The sequence below is a fragment of the Stegodyphus dumicola genome, chromosome 11, assembly GCF_044657685.1.
Source record: "Stegodyphus dumicola isolate Sdum_Otavi_A_Nest chromosome 11, ASM4465768v1".
Taxonomy (NCBI): domain Eukaryota; kingdom Metazoa; phylum Arthropoda; class Arachnida; order Araneae; family Eresidae; genus Stegodyphus; species Stegodyphus dumicola.
Genome location: NC_140778.1, coordinates 132,037,777 through 132,057,558, shown reverse-complemented (window position 1 = coordinate 132,057,558; position 19,782 = coordinate 132,037,777). Strand labels below are relative to the sequence as shown.

Genomic DNA, 19,782 nt, shown 5'->3' with positions numbered 1-19,782 from the left:
ATTTACTCAGCGGGGATCGGGATGGATTCTGGATAAAATAAATCAATTAGATTTATGTGTGGCAAAATATCACCCGCTCGCCCCGAGTAGTTACATCCCCCTTCCCAGAAAGCTGGCTGATAAAAAAGCCATCTTAAATAACCAGAACTTGGACTTAAAATGCTTCGTATGGTGCCTACTAGCACATAAAATGAAGATTGATCGGAAAAATAAGCCTGAACGAGTTAGTCATTACATGTCCTATGAAGCAGATATTAAATTAGGCGAGATCCAGTGCCCCGTTCCAGTAGCGAAAATACCAGTCATTGAAAGACTGAATAATATCCGTATTAACGTCTTCGGATATGAAGATGATGAAGTGTTCCCCCTCTATGTATCCCCTCAAGAAAATGAGGACTGTATTAATTTGCTCTACATTTCTAATTAAGGAGGCAGTCATTATTGCCTCATTAGAAATTTTTCGCGGTTAATGGGAGATTTAACACGTCGTAAGGCATGCACCTTTTACTGCTATCGCTGTCTCCACAGATTTTTAGAGGAGAAAAATTTAAAAAATCATATGACGTTCTGCAAAGAACACTCACCGCAGCATTCTTTCATTTAGAAATCAACATTTCCAACATCCAATTCCATATATCATATATGTGACTTTGAGGCTATCGTCAAAAAAGTGCATACGTCGGAACCGAGTCATGCTACCTCATACACACAACCCATTATGAAGCATGAAGCTTGCGGATACGCTTACATCATAATAGGTCCCGATGGCAAGAGTTTAAAACCTGCTCACGTGTATCGAGGATTAGATGCCGTAGATAATTTTCTGCAAAATATCATCCGTGAAGAATATGAACTTGCGGAAACATTAATTCACATCGTTCCATTAATTATGACACCACAACAAGAGCAGCACTTTTTATCGGCTACGATTTGTAATCTGTGTAAGAAGCCTCTTTATAGGGATCGCGTTCGCGATCACGATCACTTGACGAGACATTACAGAGGAGCATTACACAGTTTATGCAATCTGAAATATCGCTTGCAGAAAAAGATACCGATGGTCTTCCATAATTTGAAGCATTATGACGCTCACCATATAATGCAGGGACTGGGAAAGATCGAAGACCATCAAATTGAAGTCATCGCTACGAATATGGAAAAATATATCACTTTTGCCCTTAGCAAGAAACACAATAATATCAAAGTTTCTTTACAATTCATCGACAGTTTCCAGTTTTTGAATACATCTCTTGAAAAACTGGAACAAAATCTGCCTGCAGAAAAATTCAACATTTTAAAGGAAAATGTAAGAGAAGGGGATCTTTCTCTTCTCTTGAAAAAGGGCATTTACCCTTACGATTACATCCAGTCCTTTGAGATGTTTGAAGAGACGGCGTTACCACCTCCTGCCGCCTTTCACAATAGTTTAACGGACGAGGAGATTTCAGCGTCAGATTACGAACATGCACAGGCAGTATGGAACAGCTTCAAGATCCGTACAATGAGGGAATATCACGACTTGTACGTGAACGACTTGTACGTATCACAACTGGCAGACGTATTAGAAAATTTTAGGAAATTATGTTTGCAATTTTATGAAATCGATTGTGCTCATGTAATGACATCACCCGGTCTATCCTGGCAAGCGTGTTTAAAAATGATTGAGCAGCCTCTAGAACTTTTAACCGATGTAGATATGCATCTCTTCATTGAACAGGGGATACGAGGGGGAATTTCAGTGATTACAAAGCGGTGGGCGCAGGCAAATAATCATTATGTGCCAAATTACGATTCAACAAACCCAGAGAGCTATATCATGTATCTAGATGCATATAACCTGTATGGATGGGCGATGTCGCAAGCATTACCCTATGGCGAATTTGAATGGATTTCTGCGGAAGCTGTGACCCCTGAAAGGATTCTTTCCATTAGTGAAAATTCAACAGAAGGTTATATTTTAGAAGTTGATTTGGAGTATCCTCTTGAACTACATGACGCTCATAATGATTATCCTCTCGCACCTGAAAAGTTAAAAATTAATTTAGAAGATCTTTCTCCTTTCTCTCAGAACATCCTTCCCTATCAAAATTGCAATAGCCAAATTAAATTAATCCCCAATTTGAAGCATAAACAAAATTATATTGTGTATTATAAGAACTTACAATTTTATTTAAAGGAAGGTTTGAGATTGACTGCCGTACATAGGATTTTGAAATTTAAGCAGAAGCCTGGCTAAAACCATATATTGATCAGAACAACTCAAAATCTGCTTTTGAGAAAGATTTCTTTAAATTACTGAATAATTCCATCTATGGTAAAACTATGGAAAATATAACAAACCATGTTAACGTGCAACTTGTGAATGAACGGAAAAAGGCAGAAAAATTGGTAGCATGTCCCACTTTTAAACGATTCCAAATTTTCAGTGAGAATCTTGTTGCAGTGGAGAGACTGAAAAACACCCTCACTTTGAATCGACCAATCTATGTAGGTTTAGTGATTTTGGAATTAAGTAAAATTCTGATGTACAACTTCCATTACAATATTATAAAGAAGGAGTACGGAGAAAATGCGGCATTGTTATTCACTGACACAGATTCTCTCACATATGAAATTCGTACGAAGGATGTATATGAGGATATGAAACATCGCAGCGACATTTACGATACATCAGACTATCCCCCTAATCATCCTCTTTACAGTCAGAAAAACATGAAAAAAATTGGATGTATGAAAGATTAATTTTCATCTAAATTGGTTTATGAATTTGTGGGTCTGCGAGCAAAAATGTATTCCTTTTTATCGGAGACGGGGGAGAAGAAGACGGCAAAGGGCGTTTCACATCACGTCGTGCGAAGTAAAACCCTGCATGAGAATTACAAGCACTGCCTTCAAAACCTGCAGTCTAGACGTGAGATTCAATATAGAATTACAAGTGAAGAACATCATCTTTTTACTCTTCGCCAGAATAAATTAAGTCTCTCCCCATTCGACGATAAAAGGTATATTTTGGAGGATGGTATTCATACACTAGCGGACGGTCATTATAAAATAGAGGCTGATAAAGAAAAAGTAAATTAATATTTTTTTGAATGTCATCATTGGTCAATGACTTCACAGTGGAGTTGTGGGAAGGGGCTGGCACCTGGGAATTCAAAAAAAACCCATGACTGTGAAACTGTGAAGAGATTTAGAATTTAGAGAAATTTAGATTTAGAATTTAGAGAAAGATTTCTTTAAATTCCTGAATAATTCAATCTATGGTAAAACTATGGAAAATATAAGAAACCATGTTAACGTGCAACTTGTGAATGAACGGAAAAAGGCAGAAAATTGGTAGCATGTCCCACTTTTAAACGATTCCAAATTTTCAGTGAGAATCTTGTTGCAGTGGAGAGACTGAAAAACACCCTCAGGTGTCAGAAAGCTGAGGCTTTCGATAAAAGCCCATGTGTATGTGTGTGTGTGTGAAATTTTAATGAGTATTATGTTATTCTGTCCAATATTTTTAACAGTTATTTCTTTGCAGAAAAGCAGATACTTTGTTTCAGGGTTCGATCCTATATTTTGAATCATAGAAATTTTTTTTTAAAAAAAAGAAACTTCTAAATAGATTATTTTCTTTTTTTTCGTCCCTAGAGGACGCCATAAGCAATTCCTAAATAGATTATTTTCTTTTTTCGTCCCTAGAGGACGCCATGACCCCGTTGCCAATTTTGAAAAACTAACTTTAAATGAAAAGCAGGAAGTCTACAACTCAATCAGCAATCTAAAAACAACTCAACTCAACTCGTCACCACGCCTCCTAGTGTGATGACGTTGCCTTCGGCCCCGCCCTCTGTGTGACGTCATTGACCACGCCCACACCTCACACCCCGTGCCGCAGAACCCCCACTTTTTATCTACTACACACGGCAAGCTGTTTGAATGAACCCATTTTCCGCGGGATAGAATACAGGCGATTCCGCCATTGAAAGATGTTTGCATGTAAAACACGGTTACATCTCTTCATGTGTAAATATCTACCAACTCAATAATTTCATTATGTGTAGCGACTATTTACGTGTCCCAAATGTTTTGACGATTAATTCTTTTACTTATCGTTTTATTTGAATGTAAATAAATAAAATATTCTACGTGTGAACTATTCTCTACCATTCTCTACATATATATATATGTGTGTGTGTGTGTGCACGTTTGATGCTGCTAATTGCATTGAAAAAGGGAGGGCTACAGCTAAATGAACTAGATTTGTAACAGTCCCATACTAGAAATTTCAACACTCAACTGCTTATCGATTTTGAAAATATAACTTTCGATTCCATTTCAGATTCGTTTCACAATCTGTTTTGGAAACAACAGTCCTTTATACTATCTAAACGTATGTTACGGACAAAAATATTCAAAATGAAATCGGAAATGATCAAAATGGATGTTTCTGTTTGAAATATGTAAACCGAAATGTATCCCCATCACAGCACTTCCTTTACTTTGTTCTAACAGTTCTAGCAGTAAACAGTTATTTAAAAAATGCAGAAATAACTGCAGAAGCTTAAATTGACAAACATTTTTAATTGAGTATTCGATTGTAAACATAATTTTTTTTTTATTAATCAAAAGAGCTGAAATAATTTAATCTTGTATTTTTCCTATAATCCTTATTTTCGAGGCAAGTGACCATGATGTTATCCAGCTATATAAGGTTAGCGACGATTCCCTTCTTCAGCGAAACATTTTTATATAATTAATCTCTGAAAAATAACCTAATATACTCGGAACATAATAAAATTCATTTTGCCTAATATACTCGGCAATATTATCCGTAATTTCCAATACTCATGATTGTTGAAAGAATTTGCTTTTGTGGCATAGCGTTTTTCGAGAAAACTAAATGTTTAACTAAATCTGTTTTAATTTCAGTTTTAAGTGCACATTTTCAATCGATGCTGTTTTAAGCAATTGTAATGTATTTCGAAATCAGTGGAAGAAAGCAATATTCAAATTTATGATTTTCAAGATCAAATAGGCAGAAAAAAATTAAATTAAAATAAACCCGTTGAATAATACCACACACTAAAAGTACTTTTTAAAATAAGTCTATACACATGATTATTCCTCTAAAATTGTAGAAGGAGAGCACAAAAGTGCTAGCAGTAGCCGTCGGCAATGGTTGCCACTGCGTGAAAAGTAAGACTTTTAACTTATGTCATGCATATTTGCGCGTAACTGAAAGCATGTTTGTTATTTATAAAGCAAATTAATTCAGTTAGTGATTAACAAACGGAGTGATTTAAATGAAGTAAAACAATTGGTTGAAAATGCAAATATCGATATTTAGTTCTTTTAATATTGAACTCAATTGGCATACATTAAACACATCTAATTTTATAATATACTCAGCAAATTTTTTATGGACATTTGCGTCTTCACTGCAAATAATAATTCATATTTCTAACGTATGTAACTTTTAATCATTCCTTTTTTAATTTAATGATGTCTAACATTTTTAGATTTTTCTTAATTTGTTGATATTTGTAACAATAAACTCTTCTTTGAAGTTTTTATAACACAGAAGCTTTCAGACTGCAATTTCGTTTTCTCTCTTGAATTAATTAAATTAACATTTACTTTCACCTCAAACTAAAAGACAAAATATTTAAATCGCTAAGCATGTGAAAGCCGTAACTGGCTGTATTGTAGTTTGGCCTTTCTGATAGCAAATCTATAAATTAACCATATGAAGCATTTAGCTTTTAAATTTACCTAATAAAAAACTTAACAGCCCCAACAAAACATAAATTAGTTGTATCTAGGTTAGGGCTATAGAAAATGTATTGTTTCAAAAAGAAATACTGTTTTTGTATATACATAAAAAATATAAGGTAGGCACAAAAAGCACGAGCGGATACTGAAGCGAAGTAACAGATACCAGAAAAGCAATTTTAAAAGTAAAATGTTAAAATTACTCTCTAACAGTCTCCACTAAATGTAAATTAGGTGCATGTACGTTAGGGGTATACATAAATAAAGAAGGCGCAAAAAATAACCAGATACTGAAGACCAGATACTGAAATGAAAAACAAGTAAAGCTATCTGGTAAGTTCCCTCTCGGTCTCCGTTGCGCATCTTGAAGCCATAATCTACCATTTTTAGAGAAGGGAGGGTATTTAAGACGCGGAAAAAAATGAAGTCCGGAATATTGAATAGAAAAGAAAGGAGCAAAAGGGGCTGTCCAGTATGTAATGGCCCTACCCGCCTTTGTATTATATGAATGATTTTAAATCCAAATTTTTACTCCTCTCTTACTTTATTTCTCTCTTACTTTTTCAATTTTTAGTCCAAAGGGGCTTTCTCCCCGAAGGACTATTGTTTTTGTTTTGCGATTTTGCCTCGGAATCCTAAAAATGGCGTATCACTTTTTAAATCGTTGCCACTAAATACTATTGCCCTGTATTATATTTGAAGAAATTAAATAATGAAGAATCTGCATAAATGTATGTATGTTTCTCGCATTGTGATACAACAACAGTACCTAGAGCCATTTCATTTTGAATAACGTAATCCTACTGCGTATATGGTCATCTGAAAGCCCAAATTTGAAATTTGTTTTATTATCGATTTCATATTTTGTAAAACTTTAACGAATTTTGATTAACAAACTCAACGATTTAAAAGCGAACAATGGCAATACTCTACGGGAAAAAAAACCTTTTTATCTTCGGAGCTGTGTATCGAAAATTCTAAAGATATGCTCATTTTAAAATTATTTTGCGACATTGTGTTGAAGACTTACGTGCAATTCAAGTGAAGACAGGCGTCTGGACAAAAGCCTCATCCTCATTGTAAACGAAATGTCCGTGCGCATAACTTTCTCTAATGGCATAACGTTGAGAAATTCATAACTGAGGGTAGAATTCAGTACATCAGGTAAGTTAAGTCTTCGCATAAAAATCAAAGGTTACTCCGTTACGCAGTGAAAAGTCCATAGGAATCAGCAATTAAGACCTAATTTGTAGACAGCGGTCGAACGGTTTCCTCTGCAGTCCAAAGGTGGTCATGTGGAAGGAACCTGAGTGAATCCGGTCAGGAGGGGGATTGCTGTTGAACTGAATTTTATGGTTTAAGTGCGAAGAACTTTATTTTTAATAAATAAAGGTAACGCACAAGACATTAAAAAAAACATCCTTTTGAACGTAATTTTAAATCTGAAACATTTCAGATTTTTTTTACATATATATATATATATATATTTAATTTCATATTATACTTTTTTCGGTTAATTTATATTCATTTCTGTGTGTATTATTATAATAAATTATACGAAGTCTAAATTAACTGCAAATGGCCAAATGTTTACTGTAACTTTATATTGTAACTTATTTCGGTTACCTTATACTCATTTCTGTGGGTGGCAGAATTTTTACTCTAATATCATTTTTTACTTATTACGGTTTATTCATACTCATTTCGGCACAGCTTTAGTATTAGTCCTTTTTGGCGAGAAATTTGTTTGGCGACATTTTGGAGCGATAAATGAAAAATTATGATAACCTTGGAAATCCTAAAACTGAGCTTCAAACATGCCGCCATTTCTGTCCACGTAACTTTAACGATTTTGATAGGTATCAGAGCTTTGATGGCAGGAGGGATAAATTGTGTGTTTTTCTTAAAGTTACTTTTGTGTTAGGAAAGCACAACATTTAAAATATTTTTTAAAAAGCCAAATTTTTTATAGTTAAAACTGGTGCTTTTAATATTACATCACATGAGTCTTGACATTTTTTCATATGTCAACTCTGCATATTATTATAAACTCCACTCCCCCAAGGGGAAAAAAACACATTTTCAGTAGTATGAGGTAAACTCTTGGTGTTTCCTTTGGTAAGGAGATAAAAATTACTATGGTCTAAAAATACTTATTTACCTCATATTAGAACTATAGGGATGTGTAATTGCATGAATTCATAGGTTCAAATCAGGACCAAAATCAGGTTTCATTATTGCTTTTATAACATTTTCATAATTTGTTTGACTATAAAAAATATAATGTTGCTTAGATTATGGAATATATTGCTTATAATTTAGAGTTCTCAAATTTTGCAAATCTTACAACCTAACAGCTGTATATGAATAACCTTCACTGAGTATTATTGCTTTTATTAATAGTATGTTGACATAACAGTCGACTTTTTAATTTAAATTTTATGCAAATTTTCTACATTAATAAACATTTTATCTAACAGAAATCTGAATTTTTTGTAATAAAAACTCTATAATAAAAGTAAGAGTACAATTTATATATAAAAATTTGACTACATGGCAAGAACTTAGATACTGATTTCAATGTCTTTAAATGTTATTATCATAAAGTTTAGATATATTCTTATTAAGTTAAGATATACTTTTATTCTATTATAAAGTTTAGATGTACAGAACAGAAGGCACACTTTGTGCTTACGACTCAGTCAACCACTTGTGGCAAGATAACTTATGATAACAATTAAGTTCAAATGTAAAATTTAAATTCAAATAAATTTGTAGCCCAAAGGCTGCACAAATCAATTTAATGCAAAGTTGGTTAAAAACTTAACTGACATGGAATTCAACTATCAGCAATTATAATGCAGGGCTGAAGACTACAAATCTTTTCTTATCTAGCAACTATTAATGTGGCCTCAAAACGCAAAACACGGTTTGTTTTACAAAATAAAAACTTCATTTGGATTCTGGTGAGAAAACAGATGGAGAAAATTGACAGTAAAGATCCCAAGCATAAAATAACTCTGGTTACAAAATAAAGGAACGTTACAATATACTTTGTTCCCTGATTAATTATTCAGTACATGAAATAGTGTAATGCATTTTTGTTTGCATCACATACAAATTATTTAGTTTATTTAAATGCTTTCCAAAACTGACAGGATTTTGCAAACATATTGACCATATTTTTCGACCTATAGATGCAACACTTCTTCTCTTCAGAAGTAAGATTTAGAATTAAGAAATAAGAAAATAAGAGAGAATTATGAATAGAAAATAAATACATATGCTGGCTAGCAGAAGAAGGATGCCTTCATAAAGTACTTTTTAAGAGAAACTGGCTCAGATTCACATTACATCTACGGAAAACTACTAAAACTCCCATATAGCCAGCCTGAACTACCACTGTTCAGTGGCTATCACTCCACCACTAGTGGATTCCAATGACTGTTTGAATTTTTCACAGAAATCATCATTTACGATGATTGTTGTATTATTACCATTGGTACAAAATTTACTCATTATGATAATTTAATTTTAGCTTTTAAATTATAATCATAAATTACTTGTAATAAATTGAGGGATTAAAAAATACACACTTCTTAATATTTTTACCATTTACAATATTTAATCATAAAAAATATTTCTGACACTGGTACAAAACTTGCCCATTATAATTGAATTTGATTTCCTTCACTTTGAAATATTTTTTTATTTTCTTTTAATAACAGAATCTAAGAAACTAAAGTAACATATACTAGTTTGAAATGCATTTATTAACCTATTGTAAATTTCATTATTCATAAACATAAAAATTAACCTTTTGTAAATTTAAAATATTAGCTAAGTACTAATATAATAAAATATAAATATGAACTAACTACTTAAAATATTAATGTTTAATACATTATATTTTGTAATTAAAAATATTAACATTTTGTAAATTTCATTACTCATAACATAATAATTGTCATAAATTCATTTACAAGAATTTATCATAGCAGTACTAGAAATATTGAAAATTAGAGAAAGACTGTTTATTCTGATTAAGAGCTTATTTTTTAGGATTGTTATTTAGTCTAAATCGGGTTTTGTTGACAATCTGCCACTTTTTTAAGATCTTCAAAACCGGGTCTACCTTGGCGACCGAAGTTTGTCGCCAAAAGGACCAATACTAAAGCTGTTCCCTCATTTCTCTAAGTATTATCATAATAAATTGTACACAGAAGTCTAAATTAACAACAAAAATAAGATCTAACAAACTTCCCTTTTCCCTATTTTATTAATGAAAAAAAAGGGCTGCCCAACAACTATCCTCTCCGCCTCCGTATTGAATTTCGTGATCATATACATAACATCCATCTTGGAATTGCCGCCAAGCGGACAACACACAACGGCTTATGAGGAGCATTAATGAGCAGCCAAACGATGCTTTGATACCTTAGTTTTATATAGAATGCAGTGTAAACTTTAATAAAGTAGTGGTGGCAAATATTTGTTTCTGAGTTTTGTTCGGACATGATAATTGTGCAATTATTTGATGATCATAGACCTTATAAGAGATTTATATTTTCTTATACGGTCCCTGCTGATGATAGATTTCTATTCGAGACTATTATGAATAAAAGCTCAATTGTCCGTAATCACTGGATGAATGAGAACCCCGGATAATTCCATGCATTAGGTCGAATGCATGAGGGGCATGCCATATTAATCGTAGATGAAATTAGTAGACTAAATTAATAAAAATTATCTTACTTTCGATCAGTTTCAATGCTACAAACCTAATCTAAAATTTGTAATACATCGCCAAAAGGAAATGCTGTTCAATATCAATGCAGAATGCGAAATATTAAAAAATTTTAATTAATGTTGTGCGAATTTTACTTAGATATTCTCCATTTATTTTGTTTCTATAGTCAGATTCCTTAGGGTAAGCTGCATTTATGATATACTAAAATAAATAAATGAGTAAATAAATAAAAGATATATGTATTGTTAAACAAACTGCAAACTTTTGGGAATTAATTAATTTGATTTCCTTCCTGCTCTTGTTACAAATTTATCAACGCAGTTAAAAAAATTATCTAAATTATCTTAACACGGCTTCAAATTTTAAATAATTTAGATTTGGATATTACAAATGCTTCACAAAACTCAAAGCACTTTAGCTAGTAGGCGGGGCTTAGAAATAAAATTCGGTGCAGTTAGATTTTGACGTCCTAGCCTTTTTAAAAACACAAATTTAGTTATTCCCAAAAACCTAATTTATGTTCTTAATTAAAAAAAAAAAAAAAGTTTAAAGTCTTTTAACCCTAATTCAGGCAGGATAATAGTTTAGTTCTCTCAGTAATAACTTTCTAGGTGATGTTTTAAGTAAGAGGCGTGGTAAATAAAAAAAAAAAGAAAAGCCGTGTTCGATTGCAAGACAGGATGTCTTTTCATTTACGATACCTTTCATTTCTAGAAACGATTTAGACATTTTAATTCGAAAAACGCGAATTTTGAAGAGAATTAGATGCAACATCACTAGAAATAATGCTAAGTTTTTTATAAATGTGTCTACATTTTCTAGCCTCAAGTAATTCTGCCGCCCAGTCCCGTAAGGTTAGAATACACGCCCGTAGGGTCCGCCAGTCCCGTAGGGTTAGAGGCAGTCAACGTGAAGCCAAAAAAGGGGGGAAAGTATTCCCTTAGTAGTCGTGGCTTAGGACACTATTTTACATTATTTTAATTCTATATATGATGCTAAAATACTATGCATTTACTATTGAAATCCTCTCTCTCAGCCGTGTCTAAATGCGCTGTGCTGTTTTGGGGGATTTCCTTTATTTTCCTCCTTTTTATTGTATTATAATATTGCTTCCATACTGCTAAAATAATCACAATAAATTTTTTAAAAAAATTTAGTAGCATTAAAATAAAATATTTTTGTTTTCCCTTTGGTCGCATTAAAAAATACCTCGACCTTAACTCTGGTGAATCTTGAATACTTTGATCCTGAAGTTTAAATGATGTAATAAATGCCCTTTAAACTCAGGTTTCTAAACTGATTTTTAGCGAGACAATGACGAAACAATCATTATAAATGTTTCACTAGGTCTTAACACTTTAAGCCCTATAAAGGATAGACAGTGCAGTTTGCCAGTTCTAATGTGAAGATAGAAAACTCAGAAAAGTCCACACATGTTCCCGAACCAGCAGTATATTATACAAATTTTAAAATATTTTTCGGCATTTGCATTAATGCTAATATAAATTTACAAAGACTTAAAAGCATGATGGAGATATTCCTTCAACCTCCACGGTATAGTAATGCAAATCTTGAAATCAGAGCAAACTTCCTGTGTCATTTTTTACAAACCACGCCTTTTACATTGGATGTTACTAAAAAATTAGCTTTTAAAGAAGTTAAACTCATATACTCATATATATCTCATTAATTGAGGATTTTTGTTCTGTGTGTGTGTTTCATAGCAATGTTTAAAGGTTTTCAAAATATGAATTTTCAAACTCAGTATTCCTCAAAGAGAAGCTAATCACATCATACTTTCGTTCCACCTACACTCTTCTAAGAGGCCACGGAGTATAACTGACTGACTGATATGTAGGAGGTGTAGAAGAAAAACGGGTCCTAAAATGTCGCGTTCACTAGATGGCGCTGCTGTTCCATCTTAGAGATAGTCCAAGGCGAAGAACAAGGTTAGAATACACGGAGATGGCGTCGCTCCTATTACAATACGAAGAAAGTGAAGCCAGGGGAAGGAAATAAGCCACGCCACGTGAGGGCAAGAAAACGATTACCTTACTAAGCGAAGTGAGGTAAAACGCCAGCTGGTTTCAAGTTCTCAGTGTGTTTTCTAATTTTGTATGCGCAGATCTGAAAGGCTTAACAGGCACTGAATTGTTACAGCGAAATAATGTTCACATTTCCGACTTCATGTCCATGTCAAAGAATGCTTTAGAAAGTGCATAAAAAAGTGAAATAATCGAAATGTGTGTTTCAATGGCCTTCAAGAAAGAGTTTGAGTATTTTCTTTGTGTAAAGTACACGAAGAAACATATATAGTTCTGAGATTTACCTTTTCATAATAATAATAAAAGTGATATTCGTAATTAACTTATATGTGATGGCAAAACGATAAGTAAAGAAGGGAGTGGCTAGCTTTCCATGGAAAAGAAGACAGTTTACGTTAATGTCTGATCATAACTACATTACATGTGTGTTACCTTTTATGTGTTTAACTACATTTTATTTTGTGCTCAAGTAAATGCGAGTATATAATAACTGGATTTGATTTTTACTCACATTTGTTGTGTGAGTTTTAAAATAACAACGTAAAATTTGAATATTTCTATCATTGTTTATTCAAATTAAGTTTTTTTGAAACATAAGTAATATTTATAACATGAAAAATTTGAGAATTATACATACTAAGTAAAGTATAATCAAATTATAATTTGAGTACAGAGTTACTGTTTTGCACAATAAGTTTACACAATACTTTTAATGCTATTATTCATTAATTACAGGATGCAATTACATAATGTAGAAATTATAGCAATTACATAATGTAGAAATAAAATGAAATGGCGAGAAAAGTAAAGGAAAGAGGTGCGTGAAGAATCTGCTATCCTTTACGACTACCAGGAACAAAATTGGGTGTGATTAAAGCACGTCAATCTTTCTAAGCCACGACTACTAAGGACATGCTTTCCCCCCTTTTTTGGCTTCATTTTGAGAGCGTGGAGGGCATCTGAGTTCTAACAGTACCTCCTATATACGAAGCCAAGCCTCTAGGGTTGCTTGAACGGTCTGACGTCATCTAAGTCGTCATTCCTACCATCTTCCTCGCGATAAAGAATGAAAGAATATACTTCGGTGTCGTAGCGTAGTGAACTGACTGTTGTTTGAAAGTGTAGTGTGCTCTAATAGAACATTTTTCATTTAAATTAATTTATTTTTTATTATGCCACATAAATGCTGTGTTGCAACATGCAAAGGAAATTATAAGAATGGCCTGAAGGTGGCTGTATTTAGTTTTCCTACGGAAGAACAACTGAGAAAACAATGGATTTGGAACTGCAAACGAAAAGATGGATTCAAGCCTACGACACATTCAAGGGTAAGCATGCATTTCATTTTTAAATTAGAAAATTCCTGAAAGATTAATGTCATTGAAAGAAACATGACTTGAAACTGTGAAAACAAAAAATTCTGATTGCAAGGGAAATAATTTACTAAAGTTCCATTGCATTCAACCATAGAAAATGAAACGAAGTTTTAATTATTTTCTATACAAGCATAGTTATATATTTATTTACTAGGCAGAAATTTCTCTTATTATGAATGAGTATTATTAATGAATTCTTTCAGTAATTTATATTTTCGGCGTCGGGATCTTTATAACACGCACATTGATTTGGGATTGATTAATCTTTCAGGAATTTATGTTATACAGAGCTTATACTAAATTTTAAAGTGATTATAAAATGGATCCTTTTCTCAATAACTAGTCAATAGAAAATCCACCAACCTTATAATGTTCATATTATAACTTTAAGTAGATAAATATAAAATGCTTCAAGTCGTAATTTTAAAGCCGTTAATTTAAAGTTGTTTTAGATATAAGTATTTAACTGTTTGGGTATACTATTTCTTTTGATCTAGATAAGTCTCGTTCCACCTATTTTATTTTTATTTTTTTTCTTTTTAAAACTGAATGTATGCAATGCCCATTTATTATATGCTAGGAGCATTTGAGAATGCATTTTGCTCGTAACTCATGTGAACAGGAAATTAATGCTAATTATGCAATGTTCTAAACTTTATTAATTCTAAAATCCTTAAAAAAATTATGAAATATATGTAAAAGAAAACAATCGTATAAATGGACTAGTTTTGACAGTAATTATTTTAATTTCTGGAATAAGTTACAAGGTGTTTAAATTAAACTGTCTTGTTCAAATAATATTGCCTAAGATTGTAAGCTTACTAGTTTTCACTACATGTTAGCATAAATCCTAATTAGCCTATTAAATTGTTTCATGCACACACACATTTATAAAAGTACGAGTTTCTTATGCCAATAACACCTACCTTGTTACAGTGGTTCACTTGTGTAAGTTCTTGTGGGCTTGAAATTTACATTAATTTCCTATCTAAAAACACTTATATAAGGGGTTTTGTTTATTTATACTTGTTGCAGTGGAATATGAAAATGTTTCATTGTATAAGTTATATAACTTTTAAAATTTTTGAAAAAAGTTGAGAAAATTATATGGAAAATAAGCAATCTAGTGAGCCTTCCACAGTAATATAATGTCAAACACGATTGATGAATGTGAATATTTCACTCCAAAATTACATAAGAATAGCCTAAAATATTTAATTACTGCAAATAAACTGTTAAATATACAAATTCTTGTTTTTTTCTTTGTGTATCATATTTTAGCACTTATACTTGTTTTCAATAATTAAAGAAAAATAAATTTTTTTTAATGACTAATGATGTTTTATGCTCTTAAATATAAACATTCATAGGCACACAAGTAAATTTGTACTTCTGGTTGTGAACATATCATTTGTAAAAATGTTTAGAAAAAGAGCAAGTAACTTTATATTTGAATGGTACGAATGAATGTGGTTAATCTTATTCTTATCCATCAACTGATGGTTAATCTTATTCTTTTTATAACTGTATTATCACCATTTTGAATGTAATTCCATAACCAAGTGTTGTTTTCAAATAACTGAAGAAAGAAATATTTAGGATGTAGCAATTATATATTACATGATCAATTGTATGTTACCTGAGGATGTATCAATTAAATATTACTTATGTTATATGCATTTGACATATGACAACAAACATGTGCTAATTATTTGCACTTTTCAAAACTTTATGACAGCATCCATGGCTCTTTTTAGCCCAAAAGAGTTAATAGTTTTGTTTTAAGATTTTGCATTATTCACTCTAAATGGCTGCATCACGTTTTTGCATTGTGCACTTTAAATGGCTATATCTCTTCAAATTGTTACCATCCAAACATTATCGCCCTGTATTATTTTTAAAGAAATTAAATGATGAACGTTTTCCACAACGGTAACCCTTCCCTTAAGCAGATAGCTCTTGAGTGCTTTGCCATGATTAAATAAAAATACAATAAAACCCTTATTAGACTGTGCATGTATTTAAAGGATGGCGAATGCTTATGATTTTATAATTGTTTAACCTTTTGATGCATGTTTATTTATTTGCTCTTTTTCATATTAAAAGGTGTGTGAACTTCACTTCAAGCAAGAGGATGTTCTGAGGCAAACTGAATTCTTTGATGAGAAAACTGGAAAGAAGATCATTATACCATTGTCATATCCTCGTTTAAAGAATGGTGCAATTCCAAGTCTGTTTCCTGATGGTCCGAGTCATCTTAGTTCCAGTGTTTCATCAAGGGAATCACCAGAGCATAAAAGACTCAAAAGAGAACAAGATGCACTCGAAAAAGCCTTAGCCTGTAGCTTAGCTGAAAAGGAAGAGTATGAACGAAAACAAATGTTTTATAATTTAGATGAACTAAAAATTTGTTTTAATACTGTGAATTTACCAGATAACTGGATAATTATACACAGGCCTATACATACTATGATTCTTAATATTTCTAATGACAATCATCCAAGAATTCTAAAATCATTATTTATTGATTGTAATTTGAATATATCTGTAGCAATTAGAAATATACCTATTAAATCACTGAAGCAATATGTAATCCCATCAAAAATTAACAACCTTAAAGATATTTTAAGTATTTTAGAGAAATTAGACCTATTTGCCTCAAATGATTCATCTGAAGACAGTATTCAAAATTATTTACAAATTGTAAATGAATTAATGACAATTTTAAAAGAGAAAATTCCACATAAAAACAATGAAATAAATTTTCTCCTTGAGCAATTATCAAACTTGAATTCAGAAAAACAGCAATATAGGTATTCTGCAGACTTTCTAATATTTTCCACTTTACTTCACACAATTTCACCACATGCATATAATTTTATTCGAAATTCAGAAAATATTATTATGCCTCATCCACGGACCATTCAGAAAATTTTTTCAGATTTTAATATATATCCAATAAATGAACAATACAACCAAAAGTTCCTAAGCTACATAAAATTTAAATTTCAAGAGCTATCAGAAAAAGATCTGCTTGTTATTTTAATGATTCATGAAATTCATCTAAATCAAGCATTTGATTATAAAGGTGGTAATTTGTGTGGAATGGCATATAATTGCAAAAATGCTGCGTCTAGTGCATATGTTTTCATGATTCACAGCCTATTATCTGTTTATAAGGATGTTGTACATATTTTGCCGGTGAAAACACTTAGTGCGGATAATTTGTATATTTATATTAAAAAAATTGTTCTGGGATTAGAAAATATTGGGTTTAAAATTATTGCTATTGTCACTGACAATAATTCGATTAATAAAAAGGCTATGTCTCTGTTTTCAGAACCACCTAAAGTTAGTATTGTTTATCAAAACCCTGTTGACAAATCTAGGCCAATGTTTTTTATTATTGATATAGTGCATATTTTAAAATGCATTAGAAATAACTGGATAAATCAAAAAAATAATAATCAGAGTATGTTTGTCCTAAGTTTTGATGATGCTTCACATATTGAAACTGCATCTTTTTCTTGTATTAAAAAATTACATGAATCTGAAACTGGTAAGTTATTAAAGTATGCTTATGGTCTGACAATAAAAGCTCTATATCCAACTAACTTAGAAAAACAAAGTGTAAAGCTTGCATTGCAGATTTTTAATGATAATGTTGTTGAAGCATTATTTTCTTTTGGGCAGCAGAAAGAAATAATAAATTCCCAAGAAACTGGAAACTTTATTAAAATAATAAATACATGGTGGTCAATTGTAAATGTGAAATCTATTTTTAAAGGGGTTCATAAAAATAATGTATTTGAAACACCTTTCACTGTGGCAGAAAATGATGAAAAATATGTTTTTATGAATAACTTTTTGAATTGGCTAGATAGTTGGAAAAATTTGAATTTAACCTCTGGTTACCTAACCAAAGAAACTCACTTTGCAGTATACCATACAACATATGCTTTAATTGAGATATCAAGGTATTGTATAAATGAGTTGGGTTTTAAATACCTTTTACTTGGAAAAATACAAACAGATATGTTAGAGGCTAGATTTGGTAAGTACAGGCAACTGGCTGGAGCTCACCATAATATTTCTATCAGACAAGTTTATGAAATAGAGGGTAAATTAAGACTTCAGAGTACATTACCAACCCTAATAAATTCTTCAAAATTTGGAAATATTCCTCTTCATGTATCTGATTTTAAAGACACCGAAGAACAAACTTTTGATGATACTGATGTACAAACATTCATAGATGAAATAACAGTTGAAGATAGTGATATACATGACATAAAATTGGATGTACCTATTTTGACTTATATAGCTGGATATTGCTGTTATAGTATGCTAAAAAAGTTAAAATGTGATGTATGTAAATCCAATATTACTATTGATAAGGAGTTAGCTTTAGAAAACGATGAAAATATTCATTCATGGATTAAGGTTTTTGATAGAGGTCTTATGTATCCTCATCCTGATATTTTACATGCTGTTATATACAATTTTATTGTTGTTAAGAAACTTATTTCAGATGAATATGAGCAAAAATTTTTATTTTCGGCAAATCCACGAGTTACAGTGTGTAAAATTACTCTAAATTTACTTCATGAAAATTTTTTTTTAGAGTTGAATGACTGTCCTAAACTTCATGACCCTCAAATTATTTTGAAAAACATCATACAAGCATCAACGAATATTTTTCTAAATAATTACTGTAAAAAGTTGAATGATAATCTTTTAAGTAACAATTTAAATAAGCAACGGAAATTGAAAACATTAAAAAAATAATTTCTGCATACAGCAGAAATGACATATACTATGTTTATAAGTTAGTAAACTTTATAAAATAAGATAGTGACACTAATCTATTGTTTCTTATTATCTTCAGACTTAACTTGTAATTCATTTTATTTAAATGAATATTTTTTGCAGAATGTGGATAGTATGTTAAATAAAAAAATAGTGCTTTTTCTATTTGTGTTGTGAAATCTTTACCAAGTCTTTCAAAATGCATGCACACACACACACAAAAAAAAAAAGCATTTGTAATAGTTAACTAATTATGACAGTAAAGTGCTAAAGTTGTTAAGTCTCTTATATAATATCATTTTGTGCAAAATAGGTGTATTTATTGTAAACTAGAGAAATATTGATTTTTGAAGATAAAATACTTTGCCAATTAATATTATTATTGTTTAGATTTTGAAATCAGTATCTTGCAATTTTTTAATATTATTTTAATTGAAGCAGACATGTTTATTACATTAATTTTACACTGTAAGAAGAAAATAAATATAATTTGTTTTTACTTACAATTCCATATGAGTTATTTTTATAGATATTCATGCATTTTTATGGAGGAAATTCACTGTATTCTTATACAATATTTCATTGTAATACATGCTAGATTCTGTCAAAACTAAAATGAAATACTTTGGAATTAAAATTTCTAATGATGTGGTTGTACATATACAGGGGAAAACTTATCAAAAATAAATTGAGTAAAAAAATATTTTTAATCCTTCTCAGCTGTAAGGCTTCATGCAGTTATACTAAACTATTTTGATATTAAAGAGACTTAACTGTAATAAAAAATAAGTAGCATCAAGTTACATAAATAAATAGTCATCCCACCCTTTTTCCCACTGTAGTATGCAATGCCATTTCCTATTACTTCCAGTTATAAATTTACGAGTACAAAAAATTCAGGCCAAAAAAATAAATAAATAAAATCCTTTTTATATGTTTTGAATCCTAATTGTGTTGCTTTCCTTTAATAAAAATCTGAATTATTTTGAAAATTTTAAATCTTATTTTACATCTTAACAATCAGGCTATATTTATTTTC

General features: G+C 31.2%; 1 protein-coding gene across 1 annotated transcript; it reads left to right on the top strand.

Annotated features, from left to right (window-relative positions):
- The first annotated feature begins 13,244 nt into the window (after window positions 1-13,244).
- On the top strand, window positions 13,245-19,238 carry LOC146994383 (uncharacterized). The gene is made up of 2 exons (XM_085827214.1): window positions 13,245-13,886; window positions 16,041-19,238. Exons 1-2 carry the CDS (start codon window positions 13,731-13,733, stop codon window positions 18,720-18,722), a joined length of 2,838 nt encoding a protein of 945 aa, XP_085683340.1. The 5' UTR covers window positions 13,245-13,730; the 3' UTR covers window positions 18,723-19,238.
- Window positions 19,239-19,782: the final 544 nt, after the last annotated feature.

What these genes read in the sequence shown, in the direction of transcription:
- LOC146994383 (XM_085827214.1), top strand. Translation starts at nt 13,731, where the DNA reads ATGCCACATAAATGCTGTGTTGCAACATGCAAAGGAAATTATAAGAAT. An exon ending in AGCCTACGACACATTCAAGG is followed by an intron (nt 13,887 to 16,040) that starts GTAAGCATGCAT and finishes TCATATTAAAAG; the next exon opens with GTGTGTGAACTTCACTTCAA.